The sequence below is a fragment of the Neovison vison genome, chromosome 2 (genome assembly GCF_020171115.1).
Source record: "Neovison vison isolate M4711 chromosome 2, ASM_NN_V1, whole genome shotgun sequence".
Taxonomy (NCBI): Eukaryota; Metazoa; Chordata; class Mammalia; order Carnivora; family Mustelidae; genus Neogale; species Neogale vison.
In genome coordinates, this window is record NC_058092.1 from 17,530,899 (window position 1) to 17,549,441 (window position 18,543).

The following is an 18,543-nucleotide window of genomic DNA, read 5'->3' on the forward strand; positions in this document are numbered from 1 at the left end:
TTTGCAGTCATTAGGAATTCCGGAATCAGGTGGGGAAACGGAGAAGATCCAGAGACGTGCAGACTAGTTCCAGGTGTACACGTTCCTCTCAGAATGCCCTGCTGTGGAGAGGTTTTGTTCCCCACCGGTCTCCCCCGTTCCTGCGCACACAACTGCACAACACAGACTGGTACACGCTTTTATGTCATTAGACCTTTAATTACACAAGCTGTGCTCAGAAATCATGTTCAGAGCGGGCCTTTTCCAAAGACGCTGGCGTTGGCAGGTGGTCACCAGAGCAGCTAGCCTTCACCCCTTCTGCAAATGTCCTCTGCCAGCTTGGGGAAAAACTCCTCCAGGCCCCTCTGTCCTCCGGAGTCAGCGATGGCCCCAGAGTCACAGCAGGGTCAGGCTGTGTAGCTTGCTGACGGACCTCACCCAGAGATGGGGCCTGAGCACCAGGAAACTGGGCATTCAACTCCTGGGCCGGGGGGCTCATGGGGCAGGGAGACCCACAGTCCTCCAGGCTTCTCACTCAGACTAGAGTTTGGCAGGGAGGGCCAGAGGCCAAGCAGCTCCTGTCCCTTGCCTCCCTTTTGCAGGAGACCTATGTGTGGACCTGCTAGGGAGGTGCCTGCTCCCATTTCCACATGCCCTTTCCTGAACCATTCACGAGTGCCCCTATTCCCAAAGAGTCCCCCAAAGGGGCTTACAGCTTACAGGTAGCCTGAGCCACTTTGGAGCTGGTTTTTCTGTTCAGGGCTTGGCAGATAAAGGTCCCAGCTTCCAGGAGCTTCTGGAGGTTCACACCCTTCGAGAAACAAGAGGATGCTCTAGGTTATGCCATGCCTGCAGTGTCCAGGGAGACCTTGGACTGGACCCAAAACCAGTACTGAGAGAGTAATGGTGAAGACAGATGGGTTCTTGTTCCTCTTGTGCTGGGACAGCCTCTCCTTGCAAGGCAGCAGCCTTCTGCCATCTGGGGTGACCCCCCCACCCCCACAGGCTCCCCCTACGTAAGATGTCTCCGTCTGTGGAATGGTTTCTACTGCTGCCACCAGGGCAGGGATCTTGCCAGTCTTGTTCCATCCCCGTTTCCAGCGCCCAGCGCAGGGCCCGGCCCGCAGCAGTCAGCAAGTGCGAACTGAAGTGATAAAGACGGCCAGGTAGAGCGAGCCAGGAGGGAAGCACCAACCGAAAGGACCATCCCAAAAATCTGTCCGTGCCAGGAGCTCCCATGTACTGGTGTGTACCATGCGCTCAGCTCTGGGCTGGGCACTCTGCACTTTCCTACCTAGTCACCGCAGCCCCATGAAAGGTGCTGCCAGCATTCACATTTCTTAGGTCCTGGGAGGTGAAATCATTTGTCAGGTCACACAGCTCGTGAGTGGAGGACCAGGTTTTAAACCAAGATCCATCTGGTCCCAAAGCTCAGACACGGTACTGCTTCCAACCCACCACTGAGGGTCCTGACTCTGACAGAGCCCTGGGGAGGGCTGTCTCCTTCTCCTGCCCTCATTTTACATGGAATGAAACAGAGGTCCAGAGGGAACTGATTCAGGTCACGGATGTGGCCTTTTCCCTACACCTTGGTGCCTCCTCTGCTACCTCTTAACTCTCCTCACTATCAGCAAAAAAAACCCTCAACAAAACAATCCCACTTCTGTCCTTGGACTTCAAGGAGAGTTCTAGTCATTTCAGGGCTGTTGCCACCAGGGGGCAGGCGAGCTTACCGTGTGAATGCCTAAGCCAGACAGCATGTAGACGAGGTCCTCAGTGGCCAAGTTTCCGGATGCCCCCTGTGCATAGGGACAGCCTCCGAGTCCTGCCACAGAAGAGTCCACGACACTCACTCCCATCTGGAAACACAAGGATGGTGAAACATGGGTGTCACTGTGGGGACAAGAGTCTACAAAGCCAGGAGGTCCTTGCAAACCTCCCAATCAACTGCTGCCTGAAGTAACTGAGTTACTCCTTCCTTTGGCTAAGGAGTCTATTTATTTTTTTAATTAATTAATTAATTAATTAATTTAAAGATTTTATTTCTTTGACAGAGAGAGACACAGCGAGAGTAGGAACACAGGCAGGGGGAGAGGGAGAAGCAGGCTTCCCGCTGAGCAGGGAGCCTGACACTGGGCTCTGTCCTAGGACCCTGGGATCATGACCTGAGCCAAAGGCAGACGCTTAACGACTGAGTCACCAAGGTGTCCCTCAATGGTTCTTTTCAGTTCCTAAAACAGTGTGAGTCTTCTTTGTGGACAGTTTCCTCCGCCAGGGTTATCTTCCCTGGTTCCTTTCATGCTCAATTCCTCACCCTGAAACGTCTCTGAAACGTCTCCCCAGGCCCTTTCTGATCACAAACCTAAAGGAAGCATTACCCTTGGTTCAGATTTCAGGCCTCTATTGTTTCCTGTGATTCATTTACCCCCCACCACCCCCACCACCCCCATCTAAGTAAGGCTGCTCTCACTTCAAGTTGGGCCTCTAACCCCAGGGGGCCTATCCCATTTCCCTGGCCAGGGCAACCCACTTTCCTAATGACGTTTCCCTTTCTCCTCTCCCCTCAAACCTCTCACAGACCTTAACCTGGACAGCTACAATGGAGAAAACAAAGTTACAGAGTCATGTGGCTTAGAGACCTGCGCCTCTAGGAGATAACTTAATATTAAAAAAAAAAAAAAAAAGAAACAACCAACCAAAAAAGGAAAAAAAAAACTCTAAGAACAAAGACGGCCCAGGACTGCTTTAGCAAACCTAAAGGCAACAGGCCAGACTTCAACCAATGTGACAGGAAGGTCAGATACAAGACAGACACAGCCTGTGGTCAGACACAGAACTTTCCTTCTAAGGGGTGGCCAGTTCACAGAATCCTCCTTCCTAGCCCACAAGGAGCAAAACTCGAGGGTAACCCAATCTGAAGCCTCAGTTCAATCTTTGGGGAGCAGCACCCCTGGAGTGACCTCTGCTGCCTCTCTGCCTCGCCTCCCCTGCCCACTCCCTAAGCGCATGTGCAGTCACAACACTTGGTGGGCCTGGGGTTGTGTCCTCCCCAAACCCCACCTCAGCCTTTCAGCCCAGGGCTGCCTAGTCAGCTTCCTGTTCCCCCTTTTCCAACTGCTTTTCTTCCTCACATCCTCCAGGCCTCACTCAGGTCTCTTGTGGCAAATCCACTCTGACCACCCCAGCTGGGACGGAGGCCTTCCTTAGTCATGTGCTTCCTCCCTGCAAGTGACCTGTCCCAACACATGAGGATTACCACGGAACTCCCTTGACTGTCCCCCTCACACACCGGTACAGGCCAGGGTCACATGTCCGTGTCCTCTGTGGCCGCCCAGGGCCTGGCACACAAGTATCCGTGAGTGCTCACTGAAAGAACCCGGGAGCCTAGCTGGCCTGCCACTATGTCCTCCTGGAGGACGGACACGCGCCTTTCTCCTCGGACCCACCTTACCTGCAGGGCCATCAAGGTGTTGGCCAGGGCCTGGCCATAGGTGTCATGGCAGTGGACAGCTAGGGCAGCCACGGGCACCTCGTGCATGACCGCAGACAGCATGTCCTTCATGACCCCAGGCGTGCCCACACCGATGGTGTCCCCCAGGGAGATCTCGTAGCAGCCCATCGAGTACATCTTCTTGGTGACCTGGGAGAGCAAGCAAGCAAGCACTTGGAGGACATCAAATTCCTCAAGCCAGGGGTCCAAGACCTCAGAAGCAGGGGTCCTGGGCCTGGGCAGGACATCTCCCTGTCCGAAACGCTAAATTCCTGTCCGATCGTAGGCTGCTTACAAGTTTGAGTGGGGACGAAAACCCCCTCTCTACTCACTAGGAAGCAGAGATGGAAGGAACAGAGCCGGCCCCGCAAGCCCGAGCTTTCCTCCCACCCGCCCCTCCCCCCGCGGCCTCTGACTGCACGTGCCACCTCCGCACCCTGCGTCGGAGCCAACAACCGGAATCAGGAAGACGGACTCCTCTCACAGAACTGTCTTCAGTAAGATCTGCGACCTCGTGGGTCTGAGCAGCTATTTTCAACAGAAGTACCTGTTTAAACTTTCAGAAGCTCATCTGCACATCCCTGAAATCACTGAGAAACCAGTGCAACGTGTGCCCCTCTCGAGGAGATGCTGCCCCACACGGCGCTGCCACAAGTGGACAGTGCGACAGGGCAGGGATGCAGAGGACACTCAGCACGGGCCTGCCAGGCACATGGGACTGGCGAGCACCCCACCGCCCGGGCAGCAGACTGAGGACAGCGGGTGGAGGCAAAGGCCACAGCGAAGGGAGCGGCTCTGGAGTGACACACGCTGGGGCCCCGACCCAGTTCGGCTGCTCCTTGGCTGGGTGGGGGGGCTCGGAGCTTCCATCTCTCCTTCCAAGAAGCAGTGGCGAGGCTTTGCGCAGCCGCAGAGAGGGCTGGCGGGACGGGAGGCTGGGACAGGGGCAGAGCGGCCGCTCTCAGGGAGCACCGCTCTCTCCTTGGTGCTCCCTGCTATGCCGGAAGGGCGGGTGTGTGAGTGTGTGTGTTTCCTCGCTTGAGAAACAGACTAACAATAACACCAAATTTGCACAGTAACTTTGACAACTAAGGGGCATATGTCCTTGGGTTGCTCAGACCCTGTTCCCACACTGTGTTCTCCTCCGTGCTGACTTGGTTCCCGCTTGGAGGACAGCGAGGGTGAGGAACTTTTGGGAGCCTGGGCAGGGAGCCCCTCCACGGATCACCTCAACTATCACCTGTCCACTGACCAGACCGCAAACTGAGTCAGAGGCTTCCAGGCTGGGGCAGAGGGTAGGGCTTCAAGCGTGCTAGGAGGTGGGCCTCCAGGAGCAAGTGCTGGGCGGTGCTCCCAGAGGGGCGCAATGAAGGAGCTGTGGGAACGAATGACATCAGTGACCCACCAGGAACAGGTGGTGAGGGGAACCTCACAAGCAGGCAAGGCAGACAACCCTTGGAAAACCCCTGGCCCGATATACACACACCTCAGCTACTTTGGCCGGGGAGATCTTCCCTTCATAGGGGCATCCAAGCACACAGGAGACATACCTGCGGGAGGACAGGGGAGGGATGGTGTCAGGGCCCCAGAGCTCCCAGGCCCGCAGGGCTGACCTGGGTAGCTGTCTGACAGTCATCTCTGAGGTGCAGCAAGGTCAAATGCCCCGGGAAAAGGGAGATTCCTTGGGGGGGGGGGGGCAGCGCATGGGGCCAGGAGGGGGCGGCGGAGAGCCAGGGCAGGGAAGGGATGGGCCTCCTCTGCTGCTTGCTGGGGAAGCTGGGGTTGTGCAGGCCTGAGGAGAGAAGCAAGCCAAAGAGGGCAGTGAGCAGGCATCGGAGCTGTAAGGCGTTGAGATCAAGCAGAACATGTGCTGCAAGGTAGCTGGGTCCCCTACTCCCGTACTCCTTGGTCCCTGGAGGGGACCACGGACAGATGAAACCAAGCAGGAACAAAAGGGCTGGGCTGGCCTGAAGGCCAAGGATTGGCTGCTCCAGTGAGCTGCCCCAAGAGTCACACTCATTTATTCGACGGATACTGAGAGAGCTGCCCACTACGTGCCCGGCGCTGGGTCATGCAGTGAAAAGATGGACACGGTCCCTACGCTCATGGAGGTTATTTCCAGTTAGAGAGCGACCTGATGAGAGGGCAACCGAAGGAACGGGTGAGATGGTCTCAGAGAGATGCGCCATGAAGGGAAGAACGGCGGCGTGGCGGGAGCAAGGAGAGGCTGGCCGTAGCCAGGGGGGCCCAGGAAGACCTCCAGGCCGTGACACGGAGCAGAGGAGGGGAGCAGGTGGCAGGAGCCACTGGGAGAGTGTCCCGGGCAGAGAGCAGAGCAGCGTGGAGCCCAGGATGTAGAGAGGATGTGCTCAAGCTCAGAGGACGGAAGAGCTGGGCACAGACAGCCAGCGACAGAGAACACAGCACGTGGCTGGACAGGAGGGCGCAGGCCGATCACGGCGCCCTGCCAGCTGTGGGAAGGAGTTTAGATCTTTGGATCTTGGTGGGCTTCTGTTCCCACCTGCCCTGTTGGAGCTAGGCCCCACTGAGACCTCTTAGAGTTTGGCAAACTCTTCAGCATGTGAGAAGCAACACAGATGTTGTCTGGATACATCATTTCGGGCCCAAAGATCTCAGTGTTTTCCCAACTTCCTTCTCCTCCTTGTTCTGCAGTCACTGCTGAGCAAGAAGGGAGATGCTGATAACGAGCACAGGCTTGGAGTCAGGCAGACCCCATGGGCCCCTGCTTCCCCACGCACCGCCCCCCCAAGCCACCCACCCCTTGCTTCCCCAGCACCCTGGCGTGCTGGCCCTGCACTGCGGGAGGGAGCCCACCATGAACTGTGGCACGTGGGCTCTGCCCTCATGGGGCGCGGGGTCCATCGGGAGTGGGAGGCAGGGAAGAAGCTACCATGAAGCCAAGTGCTCTGTCAGAGGATATCTGGGGGCCCTGAGAGCCCGACAAGGGGTACTAACACCAGCTGAGGCCAGAAAAAGCTTCCTGGAGAAGCCAGAGGATGAGCAGAGCTAGCCTGGACAAGGGGGATGTAGGATAGGAGAGGACAAGTCTATGGAAAGCACGTGCAAAGGCCCAGAGGCAAGAGTGGGAGCATGGAAGTAAGGACTGAAGTTCCAGTCAGGCTGGAATGCAGCGAGCTGAGGAGGCAGGACTGGGTGGTTAGCAGCAGTGGACAACGAGGCTGCAGACAAAGGCTGTGTCTCGGAACCAGGTGGGAAGTCCAGAGAGCATCACTGACAGGTTTTAACCAGGGAGTGAGGTGATCACACGTGCACTTTCTGAAAGAGCACGCTGGCTGCAGTGTGGACAGTGTCGACCTCACAGCCGACTCTTCGGCCTTCCTGAGCCGGTTCTGTCCTCTGGAAGCAGGGACAGCCCTGCTTGCTGGGTGACCATGGGGTCACAGTCAGATAACACAGGGACGATGCCTAGCACTCCGGCGTGAAAGATGTGATGCTGGAGACCTAGAAGCCGAGAGGGTTCCTCGGACTGTGTGGATGGGGGTGCTGGAGCTGGGATTCATCTGACCTCCACAGACTCCGGGGAGTGTCCTGTCCTGCTGGATTCCTCTGGGGAACAGACCCCAAAACCAGGTTTGGAGAAAGCACTTGCCAGGATTTCTTCTGACCACATCTACTCGAGGAGAGATGTCAAGGTGTGGAGTGTAGGCAGCCTGTGCTCAGGATAAGGAGTTTGTAGGGGGAAGGTGGCTTGAATCAGAGCCTGGCCACCTTTCCAGAATGGTTCTGAGGAGAAGGCAGGCAGCACTGACATAGAGTGACTCACCCACGCACGGGGATCCCGGCCGCCCGAGCCGCCCTCAGGATCTCGTCAGATCGCTGTAAACTCTCCTCAATGGAGCAATTGGTGTTCTTCTTGGTGAACAGCTCTGAGGCAGCTCCAAAGACGGTCACCTCCTTGGCTCCAGCAGCAATCTGCCAATAGCCAGGTGAATTCCTTTCAGCTTTTTTTCTCTTTGAGGAACACCAGCGTTGGCAAAGTGGCAAAAACCCTTGTCTTACAGTGAATTTTATAACACACAAATATCATGAGTTGAACTGTGCCCCACCCCCCACCAAAAGAAGGTCTGTAGAAGTCCTAATCCCCAGTACCTCAGAATGTGGCCTTATTTGGAAATAGGGTAGGTGTAGAAGTAATTGGTTAAAATGAGGTCATAGTGGTCGTGACTCCAATAGGAATGGCGTCCTTCTAAGATGGAGGCCGTGTGAAGACACACACAGAGGCCAGTGAGGACACAGGTGGGATGGGAGTGAGGCGAGTGAGGGCTGCCAGTCTTCACCAGAAGCTAGGACAGCCGCGTCCTCCCAGCCCTCAGGAGGAACAGTGGTATGTGGAGGAACCAAGTACCCCCGGGGTTTCAGACTTTGAGCCTCCAAAGCTGTGAGAGAACACATTTCTGTTGTTCTAAGGCACCTAAGCTTTTGGTATTTTCTTATGGCAGCCCCAGGAGTGAACACAGTGAATTCTAGCCCCATCAAAGAAACACAACCACCCTGAGCCATCCCCCAGGGCCCAGCACTGCTGCTGTCATCACCATCCTGGATGTCACTCTTAAGAACAGCTTTCTGGGGGCGCCTGGGTGGCGCAGTTGGTTAAACGACTGCCTCCGGCTCAGGGCGTGATCCTGGAGTCCCTGGATCGAGTCCCACATCAGGCTCCCAGCTCCATGGGGAGTCTGCTTCGCTCTCTGACCTTCTCCTCGCTCATTCTCTCTCTCTCAAATAAATAAAATAAAATCTTTAAAAAAAAAAAAAAAAAAAAAAAAGAACAGCTTTCTGGGGCGCCTGGGTGGCTCAGTGGGTTAAACCTCTCCTTCAGCTCAGGTCATGATCTCAGGGTCCTGGGATTGAGCCCCGCATCGGGCTCTCTGCTCAGCGGGGATCCTGCTTCCCCGTCTCTCTCTGCCTGCCTCTGGCTACTTGTGATCATCTCTCTGTCAAATAAATAAATAAAATCTTTTTTAAAATTATATATATATATAGAGAGAGAGAACAGCTTTCTGCCTAAATTCAGAATCAGAATCCCCAGTGACATTCTTGTCCAACACTCCAGGAAAGACAGCAGATACCAGCAACCAGTGTGGGGAGCACGATCTTCTCTAAAGAGAAAATGGATAATGACAACAAGAGCTAATATTTACTAAGCACTTACTTTCTTCAAGCCTCTTGGTAAGTAATATGGGTGCATTCTAGCCTCTGAAATCCTTCCAGCATTAGGTACTATGATCAGCCCTAATTTACAGGCATAATCTGAGGCTCAGAGAGGCTAAACAGCTGGTCAAGGTCAGAGAGCTGGGGGTGGCAGGGCCAGGACTGCCTTGGGTCTGTCTGACAGCGCTCATCACTACCAGAGGCAAGCCCTTCAGACAGATGGCCCAGGACAGGGACTAGGCCCAGCGACAAGACAGGGACCAACATCATCAATCTCATTTCAGGGGCCCCCCGCCATCAAGCAAGTCTCTTACCGCTGCCTGGAAGCCTTTGATATTCGGGGTCAGGACTGGGTAGTTGATGCCAGGAAATTTCTGGATGCCCTTCAAAACCTCAGCATTGTCAGCCATCTGGGAGCCAAAGGAGACATTACCAGGTCACTGCCAAGGCAGGCAGAGAGCTCAGGTAGAAAAAGCGTTTCTATCACACAATCTCTTGTCTAGAACCCCTGGAGAAGGAGTCCTTTTGCAGAGCTGGGTCTCTCCAGTGCTTCTCTCCAGTACTCTTTGTTTGACCGCTGATGGGCCCAGGGCTCCTTGGTGCAAGTAAGTCCCCCAATTTCTCTCTATGGCTAATACTGACAGCTTCTCACAAGCGGCGACAACACTACCAGCCATTTACCGAGAAACTCTGTTACTTAACGCTCAGCTGAAACAAGATCTCTCTTTCCACTTGATTGTTTCTGTGAACCAGGAGTCATCTGTCTTTCCCTTTTACAAACACAGACGCCACATCTCTAGACAGGGCTAGAGATTCTAGACTTCCAGAGCCAGAAGAGGCTTGAGAGGCCACCCTAAGCTTGGAGTGGGGGAAGATCTCACCAAGGTCCCCAAGCAAGTCAGGGCCAAAGCCAAGATGGAATCCAAGCCTCCTGCCTTCCGGGTGATGGTCTTCTGCTGCCCCATGCTTACAGAAGTCACGAAAGCAAGCCAGAGGTCTGGAGCCCTACGTTCCCAACGTCTACGTTCTTCCAGGGCAACTGCAAAACTTCACATTGGTCTCATCTGAAAAACGCTTATTACTGAGGGCTGGGGCTCACCTGGGGCACCCACTTGGGGGACACAAAGCTGGTGGCTTCTATAACGGGGAGTCCTGCTTCAGAAAGCATATCTATCAGCTTGATTTTTGTAGAAGTAGATACGATATTCTGTGATGGAGAAAGAAACACCAGAAAAGACGGGTCAGCAAAAGTGGCAAGCAAATGGCCTCAGCCCCAGTGCCTGTTAGTCCAAAGCTTGGCTACAGCGTGCACTTCGCTATCTCGACTTTCAGACACAAGCACGAATCCACGTGTAATTCAGGCCAACAGATGGGGGACAGCTTCAAGTTCTACAGATAATATTTTGCAGGGGAGGCAACTTCTCGCCTGAAGAGGACTAAATGTGTAAACGGAAACAACAGTTTTGTATCATAAAGCCTTTTTCTTAACTGTTTCTTGATTTACGACCCCATCGTAAACAAACTGAGAGCCACGTGCTGTGGCCTGAAAGGGCAGTGATGACTAACCATGTCTGGGTCCCCTTTTCCGTCTCCGAAATGACCGTCCCATGGTTGGCTTCCCGCTTCTCTCTCTCCCTCCCCCACCATGCCTAGTTGCTCATTAGATTCTACAGTTCTCTCTTTCCAAATCTACTACCATTCCTCCTTGTAGTTAGGGCATGGTCTCACTCTACCAATTCATCCCACACAGGAGTCTTTCTAAAACAGTCACCATTGTTTCAGTCTCCTGCTCAAAAGCCTTCCATGGCTCCCTAGTGCTTACAGGATTAGATTAAAAAAAATTCCAAGAACTCAATGTCTTTCTCACCAGGCCTTTTCACACCAACCCCATCAATTTCTCTCCCATTACTTTACCTTAATCCATCCCATAAGTAATTTCTGGGAGCCCTCCATGTTCCAGGCACGGTGCTAGGTGCTAGGGATACAGCAGTGGGCAGAACAGACACGATTCTGCCCTTACAAAACTTTTAGTTTATCGTTATCAATAAGTTCTCACTATTGAAGCTACGCCTTCCAAAAAAAGAAAAAGCTTTTCCGATTGAAAAAATAATGCACAATTATTTCAGAAAACATGCCCAAAACAAACAAAAACATCCTTAAAATCTCCCAGAGATAACACTAGTTACATCATAATGTGACTTTCTAGATCTGTGCAGTCCAATATATTAGACACTAGCCATAAGTGGTTATTTAAATTTACGTGAATTTAAATTACATAAAAACAAAATTTCAGTTTCCCCGCTATAGCAGTCACATTTCAAGTGCTCAAAACCCACATGTCCAAGACAGTTCACATCTAGAACGTTTCCATCTTCACAGAAAGTGCTACTGGACAGAACTGTTCTAGATCCTTCTCTAAGTGGATGTTCCCACAGATGTATAAGCTTTTTGTTTTACATAGAAGTGCAAGATTAAAGAAAATGCCTATGATTTTATAATCTGCTTAGTCACTTAACATACTCCTATATTAGTACAGCTTCCTAATCCATTTAATGAAGTCATTAAAGTATATTTGAGCTAACTTTCTCCACACTGAGCACTGAGGTGGTTTCCAACTATTTTATTACAACAAGGTTGTGAGGAGCATCTCCAAGGCTAAGTCTTTGCATGTGGCCTTCATGACATCCTTTGGTAAGTCCCCTCATGCGGAAATGGAATTGCCAGGTGAAAGGCATATGCCCTTACCTTCCGTCTACTCTCCTGCGGCCTTTCCCATCTGCCCTGCCGCACGGACCGCGCAACACCACACCTGATATGCCACCGTCTTAGACTGCTGTACTGTCACCCCACCCGACCTGGCCTCCTCGACTTCTCGACTTTGCTTGGCGTCAGCTGGGGCGATCCGATCTGGCACAGCTCTGTCCACCCCTCTGCGCCCACCACAGGCAACTCCCACTGCTCGAAAAACCTCTTTTGGCTGATTTCCATCTTTACCTTTTCATTCTGTAGTCCATCTCGGGCACCAACTTCCACAATTTTCACTCGCTTTGGGAAAGTACCCAGAGAAGAGGTGCTGACCTTTGGTTTAAAAGAGGAAACAAAAAGGGTTGGGAGAAGATTGTCACAATTCTCCAAGGAGCCAAATCTAAAAGAAGGGACCCATCTTCATGGAGATAGGACGCAGTATCTCTCACTGTAAACACGACGTATCTCTTACATTTGGATGGTTTTAGAAGGAAAAACGTAAAGAACAAAAGCGTTTCACTGAGGAGTGGGCATGAGATTCCTGCTCCTAGTACCGGCCCATTTCCAACAGCCCGTCTGCCAGCTGAGCATGTAGGTTGTTTCCTACACAAACCTATTTGCACCTCCCCAAACAGAACTGTTTAAATTCCGTCTGGCTTCATGCTTTCTCAGTAAAAAGCAACACATGTATTCCATTGCTTAAGCCAGAAACCTGACTCATCCCCTTACCCCACTCCCCATGGGCTAGAAGGTTCTTATCATTTGGTTCCTGCTGATCTCCGTGAACTCATGACTTGTTTCTACTGTCCCACATTTCCCAGTGAACTCCTTACTTGTCCTGACTCCCTCATATTCCCCTCCCCACACCACCCCCAGTAGAGGGTCCCTATACTGCAGCCCCAGTGGCCTTCCTCCCCCAGCAGGGCCCCAAGGCTTACTACTCCCTCTGGCCAGAATGCTCTTCCACATCTGGCTCCTTCTCATCGTTCAGCCAGATGGGCCTCCTCTGACTGCCCTTTGTAAAGCTGCCGATCCCTTGACCCTCAACATTTTCTATTTCAAAACTTTAATTCCCGGGGCGCCTGGGTGGCTTAGTCGGTTAAGCGTCCGACTCGTGATTTCAGCTCAGGTCATGGTCTCAGGGTTGTGAGACTGAGCCCTGCATTAGGCTCTGCCCTGGGTATGGAGCCTGCTTGAGATTCCCTCTCCAGGAATAGCAAATAAATGCATGAAGGGCATAGCCACCCCGGGGGAAGGGCAATTCCTAGGTATGGGAAGCAATAGTTAGCCTTGGACTTTGTGAGGCTTGGGGGAAGGAGGAGGACTTGTTCTGTTACAGTCACAGGCTGGGTGATGACAAGGGGTATGTCTGGGGAGAGAGGACACCAACAGCTGAAGACAGTTTTAAAAAAAAAAAGGCTTTTCCACTTAAAGTCTGCTCCAAATCCTCTCCACCTTACCCCCAAGCAATATGAAGCTTCTTTTCCCTCTTTCCTCTGTTCTTAATATTGTAACTCTTCAAATTAACTTTGCTTTACCAGATTTAACCTGGTAAATCTGGCAGGATAAACATACTGCAGTGGGGCAAGGGGAGAAGTGCACTCAGTAATCTACTAAGGATCCCAAACACCTGAAACCCTCAAGGAAGGAAGCGCTCCCTGCTACAGATCAGCTGGAACTTGAACAACTCACCTGAACTGGCCTTGCCTTCAGCCAGCAAAATTTCCTAGAGACTAAAGTGACAAGCCATTGAATTGCATGAAGTCACCAGGCTAGGTTGAAAGGTCCCTGCCAGTTGAATGTCCCTACAACAGGCTATTCAGCCTTTGCTGATACACGGCCCTAAGTCGATCCCACTGGAATGTGAGCTGCGTGAGACTTTGTTTTCTCCATTGCTGTAATTCTAAGGCCCTGGGACATAACAGGGGCTTGAGAGGTAACTGCTGGCTGTTGTTGAAAGCACGCAAGACCTGCTTTCAAGCTCCTTTTACGAAAACAGAACAAACTTAATTCCACATCCTTTGCGGCACCTGGGTGTCTTGATCGTTAAGCGTCTGCCTTCAGATCAGGTCATGATCCCAGGGTCCTGGGACTGAGCCCAGCATCAAGCTCCCTGCTTGGCAAGAAGCCTGCTTCTCTCTCTCCCACTCCCCCTGCTTCTGTTCCCTCTCTCACTGTGTCTCTGCCAAATAAATAAAATCTGAAAAAAAAAAAAAAAAAAAAAAAAAAGAAATTCCATCTCCTTCCCTATAACAACTCTTCACATAACAATAAAACAATCACATTTATTAAGCACTTAATATCTGCCAGGCACTCGTAAGAGCCTTTGACACATTAACCTTTATCAACCTCTCAAGCTTATTCGGTAGGAACTATTACAATCTCCATTTTACTGTGAAAAATATGAAGCCCAGAGATTAAGTAACTTTCCCAAGATCACATGGTTAGCTGGTCACGAGTCATTATCTGAACCTGGCAGTGTTGATCTACAGCGCTAGCTCTTAACCCCTGGGCCACGTTGCCTCTTTGCCACCTTTCTGCCCTCCACACCCTCCCCCGCCACCAGTATTCTCTTGTCTTGGTTAAACACCCAGTTCATTCCCTCGGTATAGCCCTGCTCAGAGAGGATCTCCTCTAACCACAGAAGTCCAGGGCCAAGCCTCCTGAGCTAAGGCCTATCTATACCAACAGCTAGTACCAACTAAAGCCCAGTGCTAACTTCAGGATCTGTACCTCATTTAGTACCTACATGGCAGGGACTATCATTATCTCAACCTCATACAGGAAGAAACAGTCTCAGAAAGATTCTCCAAAATCACACAGCTAGCAAGTGAAGTCTGGCTTGAACCATCTGTTTCTGACACCAAGCCTCTGCTAGTAACCCCACGGCGGATCTATGACCTCATTACACCAGGAATTTTTTCAAAGCATATTAATATCCACCATCTCACGTAATTTTCTTAGTCCTCCAAGTTGGAAGTGCCATCTTTATTTTACACATTAATGATTGGTAGGGGTGGGTGGCCTAGTAGACATTAAAGTGGCTTTCTGAGGGGCCCACTTGCGAAGATGGTGTGATCTCCCCACTACACACTTAGACTCCTTCTAAATCAAAGCAAAATTAATGCACCTCATTTATCACTTACTATGAGCTAAAGCAATGTCAAATGCTTTACCTCTGCTTCCCTTAACCTCTAAAGAACTCAGATAATGTTTACCCATGTTATAGACGAGCAAACTGAGATTTAGAGAGCAAACAACGGTCATGCGACCTAGAAAGTGGCAGAACCACTGGGAAACCACAGCTTCAGCTTTAGCCAAAACCATTTATTTCTTCAACCCCTCGTTCAACTAGGTCTCTTACACTTCCCCTCCAGTCACCGAGCATTGGTGGGGGAAACATCAGGATCCAACATGCCCAAAGTACAATTCCAAGGCAATCAGTCGCACATGTCCTAAGTCCCCAAACGCAGCAAGAGCTGGAAAAGCAGGCAGAGGGAGGGGGAGGACCTCGCTTTTTCCACTCGGAACTGGAAGATTATACGTATCACTTCTGAGGAGCTTGGAGAGCTCAGAGGGAGAAGGTGCCAGGGTGGCCGGGAAGAGCCTCAGACGGAATCAGGGCACCTGGGATGGCGCCCCAGGTCTCCACGACCCGAGCAAGTCGTTCCCCATCTCTGGGCCTCAGTCTCCCCATGCCCCTCAAGAGATGTGGGCGGGACAAAGATCGAGACTCCACGGCCCTCCCGACAGTGGCCTGGGCAACTGTCCGGCTTCGCCTCTCAGAGCGCTGCCTCCACGGGCCAGGGCCCCGACCCCGACTGTCACGGTGCCTGCAGGGCCACCCCTCGGCGGGCCGGGGCACTTACAGCCCGGAGAGACGCTAAGCCCACCAGTCTCCGCGGCAGCGCGTTCCTCATAGTCGCCATCTTGGCCCAGCTTCCCCCGCCGCCCCCAGCTGAGTCCCACGTGACCGCCGACAGCCGGGTGGGCGTGCCCCGCGTTTGGGGGCGGCGCTTCTGGAGTAACGTGGGACGCCCTGCGAGGACTGTTTCCAGCTTCTAGGAGGAATTCGGCAGCACATATACTAGGAGGTTTTCATTCCTTTTGGGCAGTTTTTTTTTTCATCCATTATATTTTTTCTGAGTGCTTTCTACTTGCCATGGCAAAGTGAGGCTAGGACTATGAAAATGAACAAAAAATAATCAAGGGGTTTAGAGTTCGGGAGCTCTGGGAAGGCATATTAATAATCACACAATTAGTTGCATAATTACTACCTTTCGCAATAAAAGACGGAGCATTACTATTTGCCATGCGCTGTTCTGAGTTCTTCGGCCGTGTTAACTCTTCCATCACGATCTCCAGGATTCACATGCAGGCAGTCGACGGGAGGGAGAGAAAGAGCGCGCGCGCGCTCTAGTGAGCGAGAAACATCCTTTGATTTCATCCTTTTAAAATGGGTACGATTTATCCAGGTAAAGAAGACACAAGAAGAACTTTCCAGAGAACATAACATATGCCAACAAGACCCTGAGGCAAAGCAATTGAATGCTTAGAGCAGTGTTTTTCAACCATGTTGTACCCCATTAACTGGTTATAACATTAATCTAATGGGTGCCAACTTAAAAAAAAAAAAAGCATTGGAGTGTACTGCGTAAGTAATAAAGTTAAGTATTGCTTTGCAAATCTTGTTTGTTGTTATATAGGTTAACCAGATTGCAATGTAGGCTGACTGTAGGCTGCAATTAGAAATGTTTGGGGAAAAAATTGTTTTAAGAAGATGGAAAGAAGGCCAGAATGACTGCAGAGCTGCGAGGGAGTAAGGACAGACTTCCCACCAAGATGGGAGAGATTGACAGGGACCATACCACCGACTTTGGAGAACACGTAGCAATTCATTTAATGGATTTTAAACAAAGAGATTATCAAATTTGCATTTCGTGATTAGTCACTGTGGCTACTGGGTGGGTGGATATCCAAATGTTAAGTACACTGACTGGCATTCTTAGGGGAGCAGAGAGGGTACTGTCCCTTCCAACAGGGGGCTCAGATTTTAGCTATGGAGAGAACAAAACCTGGTAAGTGTTCTGTTTTGCTTCTGCAGCACCCAAAATTTCCTCCGTTATAACAGACCTGTACTCACAGAATTCTCAAACCTCCAGCGAGAGGACTGAACATGACCCCAAACTACTAGCATGACATTTATTTCAAAATATTTATGTGTGATGTTCATGACTATAATTTTTGACTTTCAAGAATTGCACAGTGAAGGGGCGCCTGGGTGGCTCAGTGGTTAAGCCTCTGCCTTCAGCTCAGGTCGTGATCTCAGGGTCCTGGGATCGAATCCTGCATCGGGCTCTCTGCTTGGCAGGGAGCCTGCTTCCTCCTCTCTCTCTCTCTCTCTGCCTGCCTCTTTGCCTGCTTGGACTCTCTGTGTCAAACAAATAAATAAAATCTTTAAAAAAAAAAAAAAGGAATTGCACAGTGAAAATTACAAACACTTCCTGAAGTTAAAGAAGACAGGGATTAGGGGCAGCTGGGAGGCTCGGTCAGTTAAGTGTCTGCCTTTGGTTCAAGTCATGATCTTGGGGTCCTGGGATGGAGCCTGCATTGGGCTCCCTGCCTAGCAGGGAGTCTGCTTCTCCCTCTCCCTGTGTTCTTCCCCCTTGCTGCTGGAGCACACCCTCTCTCTCTGACAGGACCCTGGGATCATAACCCAAGCCGAAGGCAGAAGCTTAACTGACTGAGCCACCCAGGCCTCCCTAAAGGAGATTTTTAAGTATCTCTGCACCCAGTGTGGGACTGGAACTTATGACCCTGAAATCAAGAGTTTCATGCTCTTCTGACTGAGCCAGCCAAGTGCCACTCTATTCCTAGTTTCTTGAGCATGTGTATTACAAAAAGGTGTTGAATTTTGTCAAATGTGTTTCTGCTTCAGTGGTTTTTTTCCCCTTCATTTTGTTAATGTGGTTTATTACAATGATTGATTTCTGTATCTTGAACCATCCTTGCATCCCATGAATAAATCCCACTTGGTGATGGCGTGTAATACTTGGAATATGTTGCTGATTTTGGTTTGCGAGTATTTTGTGGAAGAGTTCTGCATCAATGATGATAAGGGATGTTGGTCTGTAGTCTTCTGGTAGTGTCTTTGTCTGGATTTGGTGCCAGGCTAATGCTGGCCTCATAGAGTAAGTTAGGAAGTTTTCTCTCCTCTTTACTTTTCTGGAAATGTTAGTTCTTTAAATGTTTAGTAGAATTCACCAAAGAAGCTAGGAACCAAAGAAGGTTCCAGGGCTTTTCTTTGACAGGAGATCTTAAAATTACTGATTTGATCTCCTTACTTGTTCTACGTCTATTCAGGTTTTCTATTTCTTTGTGATCTAGTCTTGGTAGGTTTTGTTTTTTTAGAAAATTTCTCACTTCATCTAGTTACCCAATTTGTTGGAGTACAACGGCTCTATAGTGCTCCCATAATCCTTTTCATTTCTGTAGAACTCATAGTAGTGTCCCACTTTCATTTTTATTTTAGTAATTTGGATCTTTTCTTTTTCCTCAGTCCAACTTAGCTATGGGTTTGTCATTTTGCTGATCTTTTCGAAAAACCAACTTTATCTTCTCTGTTGTTTTTCCCTATTTTGTTTATCTTTGCTCTAACGTGGTTTTTCGTCAATCTTCTTTCAATTCCTCAGACTCAGTAATTTACATTGTCCTATCTTCTGGTACAATATTCTTTCCTCTGCCTGCTCAAATCTGCCTTTGAATCCCTCTGGGGAATTTCTCATTTCAATTGTACTTTTCAGCTCCAAAATTGTGTTATGTGTGTGGTTTCTTCTTAGATTATCTATCTAGCCATTTCTTCATATATCTGTTTCATTCATGCATCATTTTCTTGACTTCCCCACAGCTTCCTTTACTTTTCTGAGTATCTTTAAGGCAGCTGTTTTAAGGTCTGTCTAGTTTATCTGCCACCAGGTCTTTTTCAGGGGCTTGTTTCAGTTTCTGTTGATTCACTCTTTTCTTTTGAATGGGCCATGTTTTCCTGTATCTCTTTGTGCCTTGTGATTTCTTTGCGGACATCTGGACATTGGACTCTAATAATGTGGTAACTCTGGAAGTCAGATACCTCCTCCCTCTAC

The 18,543-nt window shown here is 50.5% G+C and overlaps 1 protein-coding gene across 1 annotated transcript; it reads right to left on the minus strand.

Annotated features, from left to right (window-relative positions):
* Positions 1–172: 172 nt before the first annotated feature.
* On the minus strand, positions 173–15,367 carry HMGCL (3-hydroxy-3-methylglutaryl-CoA lyase). Its single transcript, XM_044237426.1, has 9 exons — positions 15,274–15,367; positions 11,654–11,737; positions 9,759–9,866; positions 8,974–9,069; positions 7,275–7,423; positions 4,956–5,019; positions 3,431–3,619; positions 1,713–1,838; positions 173–790 (listed from the first exon to the last, which is right to left on the minus strand). Exons 1-9 carry the CDS (start codon positions 15,331–15,333, stop codon positions 689–691), a joined length of 978 nt encoding a protein of 325 aa, XP_044093361.1. The 5' UTR covers positions 15,334–15,367; the 3' UTR covers positions 173–688.
* Between the last annotated feature and the right edge of the window lie 3,176 nt (positions 15,368–18,543).

Excerpts from the sequence above, each read along its gene's own strand:
- HMGCL (XM_044237426.1), bottom strand. The coding sequence starts at position 15,333 with ATGGCGACTATGAGGAACGCGCTGCCGCGGAGACTGGTGGGCTTAGCG. Across the intron at positions 11,738-15,273 it reads GCTTAGCGTCTCTCCGGGCT|GTCAGCACCTCTTCTCTGGG; the intron begins GTAAGTGCCCCG and ends TTTAAACCAAAG. Across the intron at positions 5,020-7,274 it reads GCCGGGATCCCCGTGCGTGG|GTATGTCTCCTGTGTGCTTG; the intron begins GTGAGTCACTCT and ends GTCCTCCCGCAG.